Source organism: Centrocercus urophasianus, unplaced genomic scaffold (assembly GCF_019232065.1).
Source record: "Centrocercus urophasianus isolate 14NV4802_14NV808 unplaced genomic scaffold, USGS_Curo_1.0 seq_11, whole genome shotgun sequence".
NCBI lineage: Eukaryota > Metazoa > Chordata > Aves > Galliformes > Phasianidae > Centrocercus > Centrocercus urophasianus.
The window spans coordinates 35,607,592-35,630,227 of NW_024884253.1; the positions used below are offsets into that span (position 1 = coordinate 35,607,592).

The 22,636-nt window shown below is 39.9% G+C and overlaps 1 protein-coding gene across 1 annotated transcript in view; it reads left to right on the forward strand.

Annotated features, from left to right (window-relative positions):
* The first annotated feature begins 14,973 nt into the window (after positions 1-14,973).
* The window catches only part of NSMAF (neutral sphingomyelinase activation associated factor), a 38,504-nt gene continuing 30,841 nt past the window's right edge, over positions 14,974-22,636 (forward strand). The window contains exon 1 of the mRNA XM_042809049.1: positions 14,974-15,075. Within this exon, the coding sequence (XP_042664983.1) occupies positions 15,023-15,075 (53 nt within the window). The 5' untranslated portion in view covers positions 14,974-15,022. The remainder of the gene's footprint in view (positions 15,076-22,636) is intronic.

The window sequence follows — 22,636 nt, forward strand, 5'->3', positions numbered from 1 at the left end:
AGAGTTGATTCCCCTCCTGTTTGTAGGCACCCTTCAGGTACTGAAAGGCTGCAATGAGGTCACCCTGCAGCCTTCTTTTCTCCAGGCTGAACAAGCCCAGCTCCTTCAGCCTGTCCTCATAGCGGAGGTGCTCCAGTCCCCTGATCACCTTTGTGGCTCTCCTCTGGACCCTCTCCAACAGCTCCCTGTCTTTCTTGTACTGGGGGCTCCAGACCTGGACACAGTACTCCAGATGGGGCCTCACAAAAGCAGAGTAGAGGGGGACAATCACCTAGGTGCTCCTGCTGATGTTCTATTCTTTATTATTGCTTTTGCAACTGTTTGGAGTCCCTTAGGAATTTTTAAAAAAGAATACATTTTTACTGCATGACCAAGCAGATGAAGGAAATGATCACAGTTCAGCAACATAAGGAGAGGACGGTTTCTGAGTTGCTATGAAAAGCTATTCATTTTGGGTACAACCATAATCAAAACTTGACATGTAATTAAAATAGTGATCATTTTTAACAGTGGCTGTAAAAAATTAATTTTTGAGTTATGCAGGTCCAACACATTTACTGAAAGCATAAGAGATGAAGATATGTAGCAGAGGAAAAATTTTATGACAGTGTGTAATATTGAACAGAAGATTTCTTGAGTTCTCTCCATTTCTCTCCTTCATTTCCCTGACAGCTCGTGAGTTTGAGTTTAGGCTTAGCTTCCTTTGCTTATATTTGTCATGCACAACCTAGACCTGCATCTAAAGGCCAGAACTGCTTCTATCACTTCTGAAAAGATTTTCATATATATTCACATCTTTTCAACTACAGTTTGACTGGTGCTACATAGAATGGTGTGATTCTTCACATGGTTTGTATTAGCTTAGCTCACATTTATCCAGCTTCATGAAGAGATGGAGTTTCTTGTAGTTGGATTAAACTTAGTGAGTGTATAATCAGATAGACAAGAAAGCCGAATTTGTCCTTATTTATCTCCTATGCATGCATTTTCATGAATAGAAGAGAGAGCAGAAATTGGTTTAGAATACTGTGGAAATCACTCCAGTATTTTGGCCAAACCTCTCATCTAATTTAATGTAGATAAGGACATGAGATTACAATACCAATCAAAATTCTATCAATGGATTCACTGGCTGGCAAGGAACAAATTACTATTTAACTGAAGCCACAGTAAAGTTCACAAAATCACAGGAAAGCACCATATTTCTTGACTGTGGCAGAATCATGGGGAAAAAGAAAGTGAGAGGATACAACAAAGTGAAGCCCTTCACGACCCTACCTCAGCTGTAGCTGGACAAGAAAAAAACTGCAGATCATTGCTTCAGAAATGGTGGCAGAATCAGAGATTACTCAGAATGAATACCGTCCGAGTCTCTCATACCTCAAGCAGACTTGGTTATAAAAGAATGGAAAATGAAAAATACACTAGATATAACTCTAAAAATTATAAAAAGAAAAACCATTGCCTTTAAATACAACAACCACATTTCCTTCCCCTTAAGCTAGGCACGTGTGACGTCATGGCATTTCCCATATTCAGCTCTGTGAAAGTCCCTCTGTGCAACTGCTGTTCATCCAGTCACATCTGCTCTTTCAGGAGTGCTGCTAAAAAAGCAGAGAGTGGCTGCAATCGGCAGCATCATTTCTAGAGCTGCCTGGGAGTTTTGTGCCATGGCTGTGTTTACTGGTTCATTAAGACCTATTTATGGGAAAAGACTGAATATGATTTAAAGAAGAAAAAAATCCTCTCCTTTTTGAATTAACTTGCTGTAGATCCTGCCTTAGATTTCCAAAATAAATGATTGTCTTTGGAGGATGTAGAAAGTCTTTCAAAACCTTTGGGTTTTGAAATCAAAGTAACTTCCTATTTAAGTTAAAAACATCCCCTCCCCCTCCTCTCCCCCAGAAAAAAAAAAATTATCATAACATAATACATCCTTTGATCCAACCAAAGCATTTTTGATTGCAGGTGTCTGAAAATTTTCAAAAGAAATATTTTTTTCTCCCTTTGTAGGATGAGAAAATACTTTGAAAGCTCAAAACTTCTATCAATCAAATACAAATATTCCCTTACTTTCCAAATCCCATCCTGAAAAGTCCCTAGAAGGGCTCGATTTAGCTGAGATTTTTCTCAGATTTCAAAGCGCAAATACAAAGAGCACAGGCATTGTGCTGGATGAGCCATAAGGAGGTGCCTTTACAGAAAAGCACAGCGAGCTGCAGTCTGCCTTTAGCCATCAGTTGCCCCAGCAGCTTTCCATAAGAAACTGAGATCATCCATGCCAAGTTCTCCCTGCTTCATCTGCACATTCACAGAGTTAATCCTGACATTTAGCCCTGAAATACTGGCCATTTCCCTGTAGCTATTGAGACATCCACCTGCTCTGCCTAACGTAAGTGGTAAGAAACAAGCTGCTGACTGTACGCTGTGGTGGAAACCCTACTGTCCAAAGTCTGTAGATAGGTCTGTCAGATTTGATGCTTGAAGGCTTGGTTCACTGTGTTATATTGGAAAAGTGACTTTTGTTCTGCTCAGAAATGCTATGTATTCCATTACTTTGTGGTATTTGTAGTATGTCATGAACTTTAGCAAGACAGATGGAACAGAGTAAGCCAGATTTCACAACTGTTTCTAGGTTTTATGTTTGTTTATTTTTAATCGTCTGAAATCTGCCCTGAACAAAACAAAACACTTCCATCAGGCCAAGCCTTTAAAAAATAATAAACTGGCATGAAAATATCCTTATGCTGTCAGTGATTAATATGTATACTGTGTTAGTGTAGTGCCATCAAGTGACCAAAAATGTGAAACAACACCTTTATTTTGTGAGGTTTCTTTCAGATATTTCTGTTTAACATAAAGCTGAGTTGTTATCCTTTCAAAACATGTACAGGTTAACAGTTTCACAAGTTTTTGGTGCTTTGCTTTTGGAGTATTGCTTATGGATATATATCTATATTTTCTATAAGAATCCAGAAATTAACTTCAAAATTTTGCCCATACAATGCCAAGTCAAGGACTCCCTTTCCCTGTTCATAAGGTTTGAAGAACTTCATCCACTTCTCTCTGGCTGAAATCTCTGCTGCACACAATTCAGTAAGAGGTGAAAAGTCATGATAATTTTTTATTTCATAGTGATATCCTGACACTCTGATACAATTTTTTTTTTTTTTTTTTACTGAGGATGTCATAACCTTGATGTATAAGCCCTTACATAAGTTTCTAAAATGTAATGACTAGCTCTGTCAGGAACAAGCATCAACAACAAGATATAGAAAATGTTTAGGTTTTAGTATGCCCATTAACTATATGAATGACCACTGCACAAAGCAGCATATGTCATGTAAATATCTAAAAAAAACTTTTTTACAAGTTCTTATTTGAGATTTTATTTATATAAATACATATGTAAATTAAATTTGAAGCAATCATCAAACATAGAATCATAGAATCGTCTGAGTTGGAAGGGACCTTTAAAGACCATCTGATCCAATTCCCCTGCAATGCACAGGGACACCTACAGCTATAGCACGTTACTCAAAGCCCCATCCAATCTGACCTGGAAATGTCTCCAGGAACAGAGCCCCCACCGCCTCTTAGGGTGGATGCAGAAGCCAAGCACAAATACATTTCTGATTTGTGAGGGTAGAAGCAAGTTCAAAACGCAGGTGAGGGCATTTAATCTCCAGGCTATTATGTTAACTTCCCACCACCAGAAAAAGCTCCAAATCAGTTATCAAGTGAATGTGAGCCCTTCAGAGGGAACTGAGAGAGCCAAGAATTCACAGGCAGAGCACTAAATACAAAAATCCCACGTAATGCCCCAATGAGTAATAGGCTGAGAATAGGGGCCTGCCAGAACTAGCTGTGGGCGACGGGAGCCTGGAGCGTAACTACAAACCGTGTATGTTACTGGATAGCCTTCAGAAATAACACCATAGGTAGTTTTCTAAAGCTCTTTTCTTGAAGGTTCACAGCATCTCCAACTCCACAAATTCCTTCATCATGTGCACACAGATAGCATTTGTGGTTGTAGCTACCAGTGAAATATAAGGAAGAACAAAACTTGGTGGTGTTGCTATTTCACAAAGGGCTGTAGTTTACAGTTTGATCTACTTTGTGAAAGGCCTGCAAGAAGTAAACACTTTGTATGCAACCCTTCGCTTCTACAGGCTTCATGTTGTCTGGGAGTGCCCTAAGAGCACAGTATCGTCAGTACATAAACAATTAGATGCTATTCATGTTCAAAATCCATATATGAGGGCTGCCTAGAAAGTCATATCTCCTATTTTATGATGTTGGCCCATGACATCAGAGGTGGATGGTGGTGCTGTGGCAGTAGAGATTGAACTTTCCAACCAATATTCCATTACATTTTGTTGCAGTATGACAGATAGCAGCAGAGAGGCAGTCTGACACAATGGCGTCTGACACAGATGCACACGTGAAGGAAAGGTATGTCACTGAATTCCTCTACATGGAAAAAAAATGGCACCTATTGACATTCATTATCACTTGCTGAGTGTTTATGGCAGTGGACGTGAACACAGGTGGTGAGTGTTGTGTTTCAGCAGTGGTGACAGTGATGTGAAAGACAAGCCACAATTAGAACAGCTATGCCATTGTTATGAACACAGCACACAGGCTTTTTTTTTTGACACCAGTGAAAATGTATAGCCCCCTTTCCAAAGTTGCTGCTTAAGATAACATAAAAAGGTAACAAATGCTTGCATTCAGAGTAAGGAAAATAATCAAAAACATCCAGTTCTCATGTAAAACAAACTGAAGAGTGCATTCCATCCGTTGGACACACGGGGATAAAACACATTCTTGGCTTTTTTTCTGCTGTTCTCCTTCTCCCAAACCACCACAATTCATTGCTCGGTTGCGTTGGATTCCTTGATGCCTGGTCAATAGTGATGCCAAACGCACAAGGTCCTATGATGCAAAGGATTTCAAGCTCAAAAGCTCAGAAGAGGAAAAACACCATTTTGTTTTATACCTTTTAAAATCCTACTTAGTTACATAGAGTATACCATTGCAACATATGAACCTCTTAAACTTTGTTACCCAAGAACAAAAAGCCAAATACTGATTTGATCTCTAAATTATCTTTCAAACACACTTTTGAAAGAAGCATGTAGATACCTTGCAGTTAAAGGTCTTCTTCCATCCATGACCTTTTCCTTTAGGAATTTTTAAAACACATTTAAATTTTGGAAAGAATATACCATGAGGAGCTTATCAATTTATATCCTGCATATTGCTGAGTGATGTAGTCCTCAGCAGTCTCTCACACCCCATTCTGTTCCAGTTCTTTGAACAGAAGGCCATTGAAATCAGGCTATTATAATGAGACAGCAGTATCAAATACTGAATTTTTCTCTTTTAAATCACTCCAAGTGGAAACTCTAAGTGTGATACTGTAAAAATTACCATATGCTTATGAGTACTGAGCAGAAGTCCTAGTTTGCTTTCAGAAATTTTTCGGAGCACACAAGAACCAGTGCTCATGGATTAAAAGCAGTCCACGTAAAAAGCAACAGTCTGCTTCTCCTCTCTCCTACTAATGGCTGAGCTGATAGCAGCTATGCCTTCGCTGCAATGAGAGCACAATCTGCAAAGCAGCTGAAAAAGCAGTGAACTTTACGTCTGGAGAACTACCTCTCCCTAATGCTGCCTAATGGGCAGCCTGTTGAGGCACATGTGATGATCATAACTCAGGAGATCAGCATGGCCACAGAAATACCAGCATGCTGGAAGTTACTGCATGTGTGTTACTGTATGTACATGTGTCACTGCATGCTCATTTTACCTAAAAAAAAGTTATCCCAAAATTGGAAGTCTAGACAGTCATCTGGACTCTTCATAGCAAGTGGAAATGCCGTAGGAAGCAACACATTCTCCATGATGCACAGTAGAAATACAGAAGACAATGCAAGGCTAAATTATACGTGAACAGAATCCATCCTTAATGCCTACAGTGCCGTTATTTCCTGAAGAAATTCTGTTCTAAACAATTTCTCTGAATAGGAGAATCGTATTCCCTACTCACTTTTCCAGCTGCTCTGAATTAAAATCCAACTTCATTGACTGGCAACAAGGGAGATAGAAGTTTCCAGCCAAGAAAAATTCTGGTCTTGCATTCAGAAAGATATTTACAGGACAACAGTATCAGACATTACACAAAACACATCCCATTTTCTGGATTGGAATACTGTTGAAAAAATGGCCTTTAAATCTTTGTTGTGTAGTCTTCACTATAGTCCAGTACCATAGTCTTCACAAGCAGTCCAGTTTGTTTATTCAGGCTTTGACTGAGCTGGTTTTACACCTCCCCAGCTCATCACACAATAGGAGCTTTTAGACCAAACTTAGGTTTGGAATTATTCTTGGCTGAACTAGGTTCTGATTTATGGAAAGCTGGATAGAGTGAATCAATAATTTAAAATATGTATCAAAGAAACATTCTAAGCTTCCGCGTATGTCTGAAAATTACATTATGGATGTGCTTTACTGAACTAAAATGGAAGCATGAGTATTACTTTATCACAGCTTCTGCTATTGCAGCAAGAATGGTGTTGGATGCAGAACAGAAGTAGCTAATAAATAAATAGCAAGCAGTATGGAGTACCTAGGGGAAAAAAATATAAGAACTGAAAATATCCTTAGCCAAGACTTTTTTAAGTTTTCAGTTGCAATCTAAATTGGCAAATTACACAGAACTGCCCTGTATTTCAGTTCTTCTTTTGCTTACTTTTCCCAGGCAAACCACCCCCTGCAAGAGAAGGTACTTTCTTGCAGAATGCTGAGACTGATGACCAAAAGAGGGGAATTTGTGATTTTAGCATTTATGGATTGGCACTTCCCTTTGCTGCAGAGTTTTATACATACGCATTCTTAAACATACCCTCAAATGCACTTGCTCACAAGGAATGAAATGAAACAATGAATTCATTTGCAAGCTTATGTTCTGCCAACAAATCAGGTTTGTCCATAAAGAAGTAGGGAAACCCCAACAATATTATAAATTACTATCTAAACTCTATATGTATTTAAATGATATATTATTGTGGTGGATACAATGAAAACCAGATTTTACTCTGAAGGGTTGTATTTTTATATTACTTTCACGCAATACATCTGTCTTGAATGTCCTCCCCTAAACTTTGTTTTGGTTTTGTCTCTCCATTACTATCCACATTTAATTTCACTGCTGGTTTTTTTTTTTGTTTTTGTTTTTGTTTCGTAATACAGCTCTATTGTCCTGAGGACTGTGCACAACTATATGTGACAGGGTAACTAAAACGCCTCTCCTTAAAACACTGGCTACACAGAAAAATGACTCAACCACTTCTCCACTTGTCAAACAAGCATTTATGGTATCATATTTAGCATTATACCTCAGAGCACAGTGACTCCTCCACACCTACTGGCAGGAAATGAAGTAATTGTGCAATGAAGTCATGAGGAAGAATCTTACTCAATCTTACTCATCTTTTCTCCAGTGTAGTCACTACGTGTTTTAAACCTATTTTAATAAATACACTCAGTTATGATAAAATTGTCTTCCATGTTTAAATCTGACATGCCTTTAAAGAAATAATTGGTATGGAGTGCAGTATACTCCATCAGTGCAGGTATGGATAATTTTGGAATTATCTTCTCCCTGCATTATTCTGCAGATCCTCTTCAAGACACTTCCCTAATAAGCCTTGTATGGATCTGCTTGTATGGGAACAGCAGAGGCTGAGCAGCAATTATGAGATGTTGACACTTGTAGGTATTTACTGGTGGAGAACCAACCATATGTGAAGTCAGGTGATGGCCTGAGATTTAAGAATCACTCTTAATTCTCAAGAATATGATTAAACAGTAATTCACCTCATTCAGAGACATTCAGTTCAAGCTTCAGCAGCAGGAAAAGACAAAATACCTCTGCAAATTTCATCTCTGACCAGATAAGACATCTACAGCTCAAAGCAATTCAGACTGGTGACAACCTACCTCTTCTAAATTGCATCTGCAGTTTCAAGATGCCTGTCATTTCCCACGTTTGCTTACATCAGCCACTTTACAGTTCCTAAACAGACTGAACTAACCAAATCAGAAGAAACCAGCCCTGAAATACTTCATGTCTTATCCTGTGATAAAGAGCTGCTAGCAACTCTAACAGAAGATCTAAAAGAGATCAAAAGGTGACATATTAGCTAACTAACCATTCAAAGAGTACTAAAATCACAAGTTAGTGAAGTACTTCATTTAATCACTGGTGTAGTTCAGAGGGATTTCACCAGAAACTTTTTTTATGAAATTGTCAATTTAAATTGTTTAAAATGCTTATACAAAATTATCTCTTTGCTGTCTATTTTTTTTTAAAGAACGACATTAAACATTGACTGAAGATGTGCCTTTTGGGTAGTTTTGCTCCAAGTAAAATGGTTTAATTAAAATTTAATTTAAATCAATTAAATACTTACAAAGCTTGTGTACATGTTTTCTCAAAAGAAAAAAAAACAACTTTAAGACAATTTAGTACAAATAAGCTGATTAAAAATTAGTTTAAAGGTGTTCACACTGGGTACATTTTATATTATTTTTATATTAGTGGAATTCCTGCATGTATCTCTAAGACATTATTCAAATCAGGGCAACAGATAAGCCAAGGCACATATAATTACTGTTGATGATGATGCTGATTCTATTATTGCTGCTGTATGTACCAGTTGGGGATCTATTATTCTAGGCTGAGTACACATACAATGAAAAGATAGTGTATGCCACAAAGAACTATGAGCTAGCATCAGCTTTGCAAAATTCGGACTGCCCAAGCTTCTGTTGTAAACAAAACTACTCATTTATTCATTTGTAAATAAACCACAACAAAAAGCTAACTTTACAAAATGGGAAATGTATTTTGAGTAGGTTAAATTTCACAGAAAAACTGAGAGGTAATTGTGTTGTTTTCCATGAAAAAAATGTGCCTCTGCTTACCACTATTTCTAAAAACAATCAGCTACAGTATTTGTTACTAGTTTTATTTTTGGTAAATGATTCAAGTGCAGGCCAATACCATACGTGGCAGTATAAATATGAAATATAATAATGGATGGACCCTTGAAATACACTCAGGAGCCTTTTATGATCCCAACAATTCAGTGGGAATTTCACTGACTTAGACAGATGAGGTTAAGTCTATCATGAATGTGTCTAAAAATTATCTGTAGAAGAGAATAGATTGACACAGCTCACTTGAACACTGTATTTCAGGAAGCTTTTCAGTTACCTGAAGGACAAAGCTTTACTGAAGAATATCTGCCAGAAACCTATTATTGTAAAAACCTTCCCTAATAAAACTGCTGGCACAGTTTTATTATGAGCCTACATCTAATATATGAATGCTGTACTTAGAATGATAGTGTTGTATTGTATCAGGTAATATATGCTCATATCAATCCCCAAGAAAAATTATGTATGCCTTAAAGCTTGTGCTGATACATGGTCACTGACTAATGGAACCCTTTATTTATTTAAGATTGCACTAATGGTATGAAAACATAATGGTACTACATCTTGTCATTCTGATGCTTTCAATTATTTGCCCACCACCAGTTTCTTCAGGAAAAGGAAAACGAAAAGGAGCTTACCTGGGAAATAGGAGGGATGACAAGGACATCATTAACAAGATGCTGACACAACACAAATCTAGAATAATGGAAGCTAGCCAGAATCGCAGGATTATAGCAGCACTTTGACAGAAGAACTAATAATTTTGGGGTGGAAGATGGGGTTTAGGTTACTCTGTGACAAATACAGAGGTTAACAGAGCAGTATTATGGATGATTGGACAGAAGGTCTGAACAATTTGACCATTGGGTATTTACTGTTCCTTAAGTATATTTCTTCCATGGGAAGAAAAGGGGTCAATTCAACAGAGACAAGAAAGAGCATTAGAGGACAGTAACTAACGTACAAAGAGATGTGATCTATTAACAACACGAGAAAAAGGCTTTGAAAGAGACTTGTCACAAGGATCCAGAAATAAGGGATCTTAGAGAGATAGAGATAGAAACAAATGAGTAGGCATTAAGAGAAAAGACAAGCTGGGATATTTGGGCAGTAAGAAACCAGATGAGGTTCAACAAAACCAAGTGTAGAATCTTACACCTAGGGAGGAATAATTGCATGCACCAGTACAGGCTGGGGGATGAGCTGCTGGAGAGGAGCTCTGTGGAGGGGGACCTGGGTGTCCTGGTGGACGACAGGTTGGCCATGAGCCAGCAGTGTGCCCTTGTGGCCAAAAAGGCCAATGGCTTACTGGGGTGCATTAAAAAGAGCGTGGCCAGCAGGTCGAGGGAGGTGATCCTCCCCCTCTACTCTGCCCTGGTAAGGCCTCATCTGGAGTACTGCGTCCAGTTCTGGGCTCCCCAGTACAAAAAAGACAGGGATCTCTTGGAAAGAGTCCAGCTGAGGGCCACGAAGATGGTGAAGGGCCTGGAGCATCTCTCCTATGAAGAAAGGCTGAGTGAACTGGGTCTGTTCAGCCTTGAGAAAAGACAACTGAGAGGGGACCTGATCCAGGTTTATAAATATCTGAACTGTGGGGGGCAGAGTGGTGAGGCCAGCCTTTTTTTCAGTGGTGAATGGAGACAGGACAAGGGGAAACAGACATAAGCTGCAGCATAGGAAGTTCTGCACAAATGTGCACAAGAACTTCTTTACAGTGAGGTGAAGGAGCACTGGAACAGGCTGCCCGGGGAGGTGGTGGAGTCTCCTTCTCTGGAGATGTTCAAGACCTGCCTGGATGCCTACCTGTGCGACCTGCTGTAGGGAACCTGCTTTGGCAGGGGGGTTGGACTCGATGATCTCTAGAGGTCCCTTCCTACCCCTACAATTCTGTGATTCTGTGAAGTCAAATTCAATCCCTGTCAACTTAATCAAACTAAGTCAGGGGTTTAGTGGACCCATGGAAAAAATATCTGTTTATCAACATCACAGAGATACAGTGGCACACTTCAACGATAGCTGTATGTAAGAATGTAACTTGCTAAGGAAAATGGACAGAGCAATGCAGGATAAGATGCCCAATTTTGCATCAGATGCAGGAAGAAACAAAAGATATTGTGTACTGGTGAAAATAAAAAGGAAGAAACAACACCATGTCATGGCTAGAATTTATTTTTCATAACAGACTATAGCTCTATTAAAAATGAGGAAGTTGATACTTTTTTTCTGACTTATCCTGAGAAACTAATAGAGGTATTCCAAAAGCTTGCCTTTGAGATAACAGTGGATTTCAATTACTTGAAAATCAGAAAACTTATATAGCAGGGCAAAAAAAGGTCCATTGAGTTCTTGTAATGTTTTAGGGATGATCTTAAGCTTCAAGGGACAGACAAACTCAAAGAGGCATTACTAACTTGAATTTCATGATAAGTAGAGTGGAACTCATTTTGATTTTAAAGGCAGAAGGTAAACTGAGTGAAAGTGATCATGACATGTTTTACCAAAATAGGCTTCTCTGTTCTAAAAAGAGGAAGAAAAAGCACCCCTATGCTGCCAAACACAGATTGCATTGTTATGTAGAAATGGTTAAACTAGTTTTAAATCAAGCTAATCTTGGTTCTAAAAGCAGGCTCATCATAAAAGCACACCATTCCATATGAGTTAATTAACCTCCTTTCTGCATGGTCTAGGCTGCAGCTCGGTAATTTAAAGCTAACCTAGATTTCCTACAGAGAACAATAGACTCATTTTTAATTAAACATACAATAGCAAGCTATCTTGATGTGAACAAAAGGAAGCAGGGGAAGCTTAGGTAGACTGCGTTAAAGTCACATTAAGAGCTCTTCAAGGATTTGAAAAAAAGTCATAATAGGGGGACAAAGAAGTCTAATATAAAAGAATAAAATCACATATCCTTCAGTACAAAATGAAGTAAAAAGAGATATAAAAGGCAACAAGAAAATATTCTGGGAATATATTAGAAGTGCCCAGATACTTACTTAAGTCCTACAAAAGAATTTAGAGAAAAAATGAGTTAAACTGTTTAGACGATATGTGCTTGAGTTAATAGGGCCTGAAGAATTTGGTTTACTAATATAGCAAAAATAATGTGAATTATTAAAAGACTATGCAGATTCAAGGGGACCAGAAAAGGACAAAATAGTTATAAGGAAAGCATATCCAAAACAATCTTAATTTTAACCCTGAGAGATATTCTGGAAAAAATGTGTTTACACAGATTTGTCAAGAATAAGTGATCTCACACTAATCTTATGCCCTTTTTTACAATCAATTTCCCCGAGTCAGTAGAAAAAAGGTGTCATAGATCTTGAATTTAGAATAAGTCAGAGACTGTCCCATGACAGTTTTATTAAAACAAAAAGCAAAGTAAATACAATTTTAATGAAATACAGTTTTCATGAAATCAAAACCAAAAGGCATGCTACTTGCAAAAAACAAAGCTGGAGAACATTTTCAGCAAGATCCCATAAGGATATATTGTCATTTCTGCTCCACTCAATCATCCCTTTAATGATCTGCAAGATATAACAGAACATAGATATGTAAAAAAAAAAAAAAAAAAAAAAGCTTTTCACCAACTTGGGAACCGTAAGACAAAGTTAGAGCTCAAAATCAGTTCTGTAACATGGATAAGTATCTAAAAGTTAGCAGGATTAAATCATCAGGGCTAAGGAAAGTGTTACACCTGGGAATATAAATGGATAGTCTAAAAATGAGGGAACTAGGTGGCAATATATCAGAAAATGTTCTCAGCACAAGTAAGGCTTTTGTCACAGAAGCAATCACAGAAGCAAATTATTTCTAGGATTTACTGATAGAATTTGCTCTTACATCTAATAATGTAATAACGTAATTCCTACACCCTAGTTGCTGTTGATGTCTCAGCTGGACTGCTGAAAGAGGTGTTATACCTGAAGGTAAATGCAAAAGTCATACTGGAAAGAAGCTAGAGAAAAACAGTAAGTCATTTAATTAATGCAGTCTATTACGAACATGAGCAACACTATTTTGTCTATGAAAAGATAGTGTACATAACCACACAGAAAAGCTTGTATAAATGAATATACATATATATTAACAGACACAATTTTTTTAAAAATATGTGAATATATATATAAAAAAATTAAAATATATTATTCATTTTCATTGGGAGTATGAAAAGGAATGCAGCGAGAAAATTGAAGTTGGATACAGGAAATACATTTTCATTCAGGTAAGCATTAGTGCAATCTACACACAAGTGTTGCAGCTTTCCTTCAAACAGACGTTTTTATAAATCAATTAGTCAAACAATTCTTTGTGAGTGATGCCACTTTTGAAAACGTGATCCACAGCCTCCTTAGATTCTGTGAACTACTCCAGAGAAGTCCCTGAAAAACAAATGAGCAAAGCAAACCTAATCTCAGCATATGCAACAGTTCTCATATTTATGTTTATGAGTGCACAAATTGAAGATGTTTGAAGAATGCGGATCAACATATATTAGAATCCGCCACAGTGCAGAGATTAGATTAAACTCTTGGGGCCTACGAGCCTATAATTCTTTTTATTCCTCTGTGAAAAATCACATCCCCTCTGCAACTCAATTTTCTTTTACTTAACAAAAATGCAAATAGTATTTTCCCATCTCACAGGGGGCTGTCAGTACATGCATTATATACATTGCTCAGGTACAGTGGCAGTTGCGTGAACTAAAGCACTCAGATTTTTATTTACCTCTCCTCCATGGAGGTCTTCTAGGTTTTGAACATCTGGCAGAAGGATGTGGAGATGCTGGAGTAGGCCCAGAGGAGGGCCACAAAGATGATTAGTGGGCTGGATCACCTCTCCTACAAAGGATGAGGAAGATGGGCTTGTTCAGCTTCAAGAAGACCACATCATTGCTTTCCAGTGATTAAAAAGAGTTTATAAGCTTATAGTGATAGGACAAGGAGGATCGGCTTTAAGCTAAAAGGAGAGATTTGGGTTCGATGTTAGGTGGAAATACTTTTCTCAGAGGGCAGTCAACCCAGGCAGAGCTGCTCAGAGGGGTTGTGGTGCCCCATCCCTGGAGGCACTCAAGGCCAGGTCAGATGGGCCCTGGGCAGCTGAACTGGTGGGGGGCAGCCCCGTTCTTGGCAGGGAGATTGGGCTGGATGGGCTTTAGGGTCCCTTCCAACCGGAGCCATTCTGTGACTGCACGATGTCCAATCTACACAGCATGTCACACCATGGGCAAAAGGAATCTCACATCAATTGCATTATATTTACAATGATTTATTTAAATGCAAGTAAGAAAGCTCTTTTGATACAAAATGAAGAGTACATAACATGAGCACATGCCATTGAGAAGGCCTGCAATAGAAACTTCCACAAAGCTTTCCAAAACCACTGCAGCTGCTGGAGCTGCACCTAACAACGGCTCTGAGTACCAAAGCTTTCAGTCAGCCCTACAGAACGACGAATGAGGCTCTCAACCGGCTATTTCCCACTCCGTGCCCACTGCCGAGGAAGAGCACTGGACGCAGACGGTGGATAGGAGAACCAGGCTGCTTCCCTGCACTTAAGAGCAAATTTCGGCACGGGCTTTCCACCGCCACGGAGGCAGCAGGGATGCCGTCACCCTGCTCTCGTATTTCCGCAGCCACCCTCACGGCTCTGGGCTCAGGGGTGGCACCTCCGTATCCGCAATAACAGAAACAACGCGGCGTTAGTTCTGAGGAAGAAGAAGGAGGAAGGCGGGGAGCCATGTGAGCGCTGCCCCACGGAAAACCCGGAGGAGGCCCCGAGCGGCCACAGCGCCGCCGCAGCCCGGGCGAGGGCGCAGAGTCCGGTACCGGCAGCCTTCCTTCCCCTTCCCCGCCTCTCTGCCTGTATAAGCGGGGCGGGCGTCCCCAACCAGGCCCGCCAGACCGGTTGGTTCCTGCGGGCCGCGCTGCTCTCCCCGCCTCCCTGAGGCGCGGCCGGGCCCGACGCGGCCTGGCGTGCTGCGGCCGCACCGAGGCCGGGGGGCTCCATGGCCTTCATCCGCAAGCGGCAGCAGGAGCGGGAGCTGTACTCCAAGGAGAGGTGAGCGTCCGGCCCTCCCGGCTCGGCCTCGGCGCTGGAGCGGGCTCACCCTGCCCGGGGAGCGCGGGCTCTGCGGGAGGTCCCGGCGGAGCGCTGGGTAGAAGGGGGGCTGCTGCGATGCCTGCCTTGTTACTGCTGCTGTCATCGATTGCCCCGGCTTAAGGCTGAAAAGGCTGCAAGGGTAAAGCTGGGAAAATAGAGTTGCGTATAAGCTCCTCTTTTCTGTTGTGTTCGTGGCGTGGAGGTACAGCCCTGCAGCTCTGTAAATGCTGTTCACGCTTTTCCCGAACGTGCTGTTCAGCGTGTTGCCAGCCTTCGCATTATGGGCTCCCTGGCAGCTCCTCAGAGCACTAAATGCAGCTGCTTTTCCTCCTGTCTTGCGGCTGCTGTGCTGTGTGCCTAACTGAACCTGTGAGCAGGCCGTACCACACGTGCCTTGTGAGTCCTGAATGTGCTCTCTTATTTTTAGCCAGTGACACAGTTTCTTTTATGTGCCTTACCTACATCTGGCTTGTCAGAAAGCTTCAAAGTTACTTCTGATCTTTGTATTGTCACCAAGGAGATCTGCACCAAACAAGAACTGGGCTCAAGTGCTCCACAGTTGTGGCCCACACTATGGGAGGCAGATCCCGCATGAGCGTGTTGCTGTGCACATCTCTGCTGTTTGTTGTTTAGGAGCAAATCACACGGCTGAATGAGTTTGGCTCACTTTATCCTATAAATTCTGATTCGTTGCTGTTGAGTGGTGATGCTACTACAGCTTTTGAAGTGTTGACATAATCCAAACATGTTCTGTTTTGCTTTCTTGAGTATCTTTTCCTGGCTGCCTTTGTGGCTGTTATGGTTTCAGTTATGTTCGAGGGGGAAAGGATAAACTTCCCATGGAGGAGGAGAAGGATTTTTAGTTTTGAAGTCAAACATCTTAAGTGTAGGGAATGCTAGAACCATGACTGTTAGCTGTGCTCGGGGCTTACTGTAACTGGTCTCCCCTTCTCAGAAGCTGAGAAATGCCCATAACTCACCACATTGTTCCAAAGGCCCAGGTGGAATATAAGTTTCACCCAAAAGCTCTGAAAGTGATACCAACTTAACCATGTTTGTCAGTGTTACTGATTTTCAGTTATAAAAAGTTCCTTGGAAGCATTTGAGGATCTGTCTTATTTGAATTTGCAGTTTGAGGATATTGTGGAAGATGAGTTTTGTTATTGTTGATACCTGCAGTTTTCTCCACCTCTGTATTTGCTAATTAGCTTCTCTGCTTCTCCCTGTGGCCTAACATGTAAAATATTTTGTACTTCATGTCAGCTGCTTTTTCCTGTTTCTCATCTTGTACATGTCTTTAAAAAAAAAAAAAAAAAAAAAAAAAAAAAGAGGAAATCTTAGAAAAGTTTCTAAAGCACCCTTAAGAGCTTTTGGCTCTGAAATACCAAATGAGTAACATATAATCCTGCATTTTCTTCTTCTGTGGTAGTCTTGCCTTAAAGCAGCACAGGGAAGTTGTTTACTTCTCTCTCTTGAAGGAGTTGCACTGAAATCTTCTCTTTTAGCCTTGCTGGGTACTTGTTGCAGGGACACGGATCCTGCCCCAGAGCTTCTCCTGACTGAAGTAATCTCCTTGTAGCTATTTCATAGTGAGTTGACTAGGACTTGAAACTTTGTGGTAATGGTGTTTCACACATGGTTTTATTGTTTGTTTATTTGTATAAAGCAGTGTACAAATGTGTGAGCTGTGGAAGTTCTGGTTAAGAGTACTGTGAAACAGTGAGTAAAAAGTCAATCATCTTACATAGATTTTGCTTTGGGGGAGGGAGGAAGGAAGAAAGAAAGACCAGTTCTAAGTGGTAAGAAAAAAAATCCTTGAACTAATTAGTTGGACTGAATTAATATCTGATTACATAAGCCTACTTTCTGACTATGTTATTTTCTAGGAGAAAACAAGGTAATTCTAAAATGCCTTGTTTGTATGCTGAGGACAGAGAGGGAGTTTTCCTTTAAATAAACCAATTCACCTATTTAGTTAATTTTGGCAGCTATTTCCCCTTCAAACATACCTGTATTAGAAGACATTTTTTCACTTTTCCTAGGTGTTCACAGTTTAATAAAAGATGAGATATTGTGTCTCTTTTTAATGATATGTGTGCCTACCTGGTGCAACCATTAAAAATATTCAGCATTCATGAGTAGGAATATATATATATATATATATATATTTCCCAATTAATCTTAGTTAAAATTGAAATTAAGTGATGTTTTGCTAAAGTTGTTGCTTTCTTTATCTCTTGAGTTCTTGGTTCAGCTGCTCACAGGTGTTTCTAACACTTGCTACACAGGTCTTTTATAAATAGACCTGCTGGTTTGCCTGCTTGGTTTTCTGTTGCCAGAATTTATCTGTTCTGCTGCTAGCATCACATCAAGATGATGTATTGGCAGTATTGCTGGTTCATCTGTGTGATGGTTGCTTGGTGGTTTAAATCTGTATCTTTATCTTGCCCTCTTGGGACAAAATGTTCATAATGGAGGCTTTTATACAAACATCAGCAAGTGAGTCCTACAGCTGGCCTACAGATGCTCTGCTCTTAAGAGGAGGTTTGCTGTTAGAACTAGTTTTGTAGCCCCAGGCTGCCACAAAAGTAGGTGACCTGCTCTGACCCTGGCAGTGTACTTCCATTATCAGGACTGTGCTTCCTGGTCAAGTGATTGCCCAAGGTGTGTCCAGTCAGACACCTGAAGGTGTTGTGCCCCAGTGGTTTTCCAGCATGTGCAATGAAGTGATGGAAATGGGAACAATGAAACAGTGCAGTCACAGTTAGGAAATTAAAGCAGGATCAGCAGGCTAGTTTCTCTTCTGGGTGGCACAAATGGAATTTTGCTGAGATGTGTCCTTGCGTGCTCGTTCCTGTATCCATTTAGAACAGATTCGATCCTTCAGTTGGTAGGTGACATTGGTACATAAAATAAATCGTGGATTTGTTGATCTCTTTTTGCTGTTGTTGGGTTGGTTCCCCCCCCTTGGACAGTCTCAGTTGGAGCTCAGAAGAACTGAAGTACAGAAGGACGTGCACATTAAGCAAAATAGCAGTAAAATACTCAAATCTGATTAAGAACACTCTCTTCTGGGGGATGCTTCATAGCATCTTGGCAGGGCTTGCATACCTCAAGTTGAAGTTGGTACAAGAATTCTACATTTGTTTTCAGTGCTGTGCACTTTGAACAATGCCAGGAATGTTTGGGTGTAATTTTGGTACCCAAAACTTATGCTTAGGAGATGACATCATGTGAAGTCAAATTTTGCAAGTGTTTTCCTGGTACTTAGCATGGTGCCTAGTTCTTTGATGTGTCTTGGGTGTGCTCTTGGCTCGTATCCCTCAGCCCTTTTCTGAGTGGCAATTATACGTCAAAAATAAACCGAAAGCCAGAATTCTTTGCTGCTTTATTTACCAACCTCGCCTGCCCTTCGCTAGTACTGCTGTAGATTAGCTAGTTTAACATTTGTTTTGCTTGGCAAAGTGCTTGTGCTTTGTTTTGTAATGTTTTTTTTTTTTTTTTTTTTTTTTTCCTGAAGATATTTCTGCATGGCTTCTATCCGGATCTTTCAGATTTCCTTAATGCCATTTTTCTGGGACAAAACAAGAACAGGAATGTGAAAATGTCTTCAAGTTATATTGGCATGTTTTAATTTACATGTAAGCATGGGTACTTCCTTTCTAAGCTCAAGCAATTAAAAGAGTATCTGTTTACTCCACAAAGTTTAGTGGACTAATGCCAGTGGATGTGGGTTGTTATCAAGATGCTCTGATGCAAAAGCTGTTATGGCCTTCACTAAAGTTCCTTCTTCTAGTCTGTCCTGACTGTTGTTGGTCTGAGACGTAGCAGCTTAAATGTCCTTCCACCCACTGTTAAAGATCAAGATTACTGATTGATTCCATCCTGGAAAGTGGAACTGCTGCTTTGTCTGTCTCTGACCACAGAGTTGCCTCCCAAGTAAAAAGGTTTCATCTCTGGCCACATTCTTCTTGTCACAACCCCTTCAACACTGCATGGTCTCTTGTCCTTGTTGTTCCCTTACATCAACTCATTCAAGTTATTCAAGCTGGGCAAACCATCTCAGGGAAACTCCACAGCTCTGAGTGGAAGCATGTATATTTTCCTAATCTGATGTCTTCTTCAGTTGGTAGTGAGTTATCTCCAACTGTTTTAAGCAGGCTGTGGGGTGAAGGAAGTTGGCAGGCTGGGTTGGACCAGTGGAGCTATTAAAGCTTTTGTTCTTCAGATTTTGAAGTGATCCAATGCTTTGTGCATGTAACTCTTTTTTTTTTTTTTTTTTTTTTTTTTTTGAGAAGTTCCTTGCAATCTTACTTTCTATTGGCAACAGTTTGAGGATAGAGACAAGACTGTTAAGAAGCTAAAATACAAGGTGTGAGCATCTTTGAAACTCTCACTCCATAGAGATATTTTAATGACGTTTGAACATCCTTTGAAAATTTTCTTTGTCAATTTCCATCATTTTCAAATTTATATATTTGTTCTTGAAGGCATTTTAATATGTCAAGTTCAGTGTATGAAGAAGGAATAGTAAACTAACCCATCAGAGAGAGAGGTGAGGTGCTGGCAGAGGCTGCCCAGAGAGGTTGTGGATGCCCCGTCCCTGGAGATGTTCAAGGCCAGGTTGGATGGGGCCCTGGGCAGCCTGGTCTGGTATTGAATGTGGAGGTTGGTGGCCCTGCATGTGGCAGGGGGGTTGGAGATTCATGATCCTTGAGGTCCCTTCCAACCCTGTGATTCTGAAGAAATGCCTGTGACTTACTGACTGTATCAGTGCGTTACAAGCAATTAAATAGCATGGTGACCACAAAGGATGTGAACGTAAGCTTGTGAAATATGTCTGCATTATGAAGCAAGCATGAATATAACCTACAGTATGCCAAGCTATGAGTTTTATTGCTTGATTTCAAAGGTTTTGACACCAACAGATACTTTCCGGGTTGCTTCTCAAGAGAACACGTCTTCTTAGAGAGGGAATATCTGTAATAAATGCTAATGAAATCTCTTGTAAGTAGGAAGTTTCAAGTAATAGTTGAACTATACATTTTGCAAGTGGGTTAAAATGAACGTCTTGCTGATGCTAAGGCAAATACCTCAAACTTGATCCTTTTGTTTGCATAGAACAGTGGCTTTATATAGACAACTAATACTGCATTATAGGAAAACAAGGTTTGAGAGCAGCAGCCATGGATAGAAGATCTTTTTTTTTTTTTTTTTTTTAAATTATGATTAATTAAAAAACGCAAGTGCTTGTGTTGAAACAAGAACTCTATTTTCCAGATAGTAAAAGAAAAGAAAAAAAGAAAATCATCTTAGGTGTGATAGTGGTGTTGTGCATTTCCCAGTTGATAATTACAGTCTGTAGTTGAATTTCTTTGTTGTGGTTTGGTATATTTTTTTGGAGCAGATATTGCTGTGAATAGATTTTGGTTTTGGTTTTTCCTGGGAGAGGTGTCAAGCCACTTGCATTATTGAAGTTGACCATTACTTCTCACTGGAACACCTTGTTTACATGTTTGCCTTGAGGGATGGCTGAGGTTGGGTATTGTTGGTGTTTTAGGGTCAGACTTGAGGAAAAGGGGGGTAGGCTGGGAGTGTTGCCTGGTGTCACACAGCTTGGTACTGGCTTTGTGTGCTAGGCTGTTCTGCCAGGGCAGCATGACAACTCATGAGTTTGCACACCACAGGGAATAGCACAGCTGCTCAGTGGTTAAGGCCAAAAGGAGTACGAGTTCTCCACTTCTATGCTGTTTGCATGCTGGGTATCATTCTCTTCCTACTGCTTGGTTTTGATTTCCCTTTTCCTGCTCTCTCCCCTTGTTGTGCACAGAAGAATCAACTTACCATTCTAGATGTATACCAAACATGCATACAATTCTTGTCATAGGACCATGCGACAGCTGATAGCACATAAATTTTGCATGTCAGTATCTTGATACCACAAACATCTTTAGAAAACCTTCTTTAGTTCTTTGGAAGATAATCACACTGCTGGTTCATCTGAACTCCATCTGCTTTGCTGCATGTTAAAGATCTCCGCTGCTGTAACTGGGGTGCTATGCTAGATTTCCTATTTGTTCAGGCCTTCACAACACTGTTTACCTACAGATGCAGCATACCAGAGGGTATTGTGTTCCCTTGCTACCTGTAAATACTTGTTAAACCTCCTGACAATCCTGAAATAACGTCCTATGTGGTGATGGCCCTCACGAGAGACCGTATTGATACAAATAGTATTAGTGGCTATACTTTTTATTTTTTTACATGGAAAAAGTCAATTTTGTGAGGGTAGAAGCTCTGGCTGTTCTGTAATAACATTTGATGAAACCCAATTTCTTTTTTTTTTTTTTTTTTTTTTTTTTTTTGAGCTCCATAGATCACTAAAATAGACAAATGAAGTATAAATACCTATGCTAGAAGGACTGATAAGAGTTGGAAAAATTCCAGGTTATTCCACAGGTCATGCTTCGTAATTTCAGGGTTCGTTATAAGCAGTAACTTAAACTGGTCTAAATCTGTAAGCCAGTCGCAATCAGTTGAAATACAAGTTGGAAGATTTTGGTATCATAAATAAAACTTAAACATATATTCACTGAAATAGAAGTGAGAGGAGGAACTACTACTGAAGGACAATCATTGAAAGACAGCAAAAGGAAAAGGAAACCCAGAAAGCTCCAGGGAATTGGAACATGCTGGTAATAGCTTGGAAGCGAGTGAAATAGAGCTTGATCTATACAAGCGTGCAGTTAGACTCAAGGAGAAATTGTATTTCATCTTAGCTTACAATGTCTTAAGTAACATATTATTTTTGTCCTGGTGAAGAAACAGTGAAATCATTTGAGGAATACTGTATGGCTGAGAGAGGTGGAATTTCTGAAGGGTGCAGTTGTTACGACAGAATTTTTGGAGACATATGTTCATCCTGATTGTAACTGGGGCCTTAGATTAAAAAGGGATGATTGTGTGTTCAGAGACTTGATGTCTGGATCGTCAGTCTGCAGAAGTGACTTGGTAGCCTGAAAATATTAAAGGAAAATGCAGTTTGGGTAAAGGGACTTGAATGGGAGAACAGCAAGAAGCGTGCTACGCATCTTGGGCCTTTAATGGATTGTGAGGAGCAGGGTATTTTTTTCCTTTTGCCGTCTTCTGGAATATCAACAATCACTTGAACAAAGCTGGCAGGAAATATCCCTGTGCGATTCCCACATTTTCCTCTGTACCACTTGTGTGGATGCTTGGAAGAGGCTGCAGAACCAGATGGAAGTTTTTGTGAATGGTGAAGAGAAAGACAAAATGTGGGAAAATGTGCTCTTCCTAAGACAGCCTGGTTGAGAACAAAGGTTGCAGTGCAGGTGGCTGATGGTGTCCTGCAAAGCTTTATTTGTAGAACTGAATAGTGTTTAGTGGTATTGAAGAGATGTAAAGAGGCTAAGACTAAAATGGTAAACTGGATGCTGAGAGTAAATAGTGTATTTTAAAGGAAGGAAAAACTTAGTTTTCTACAGTACCTAGTTGAACT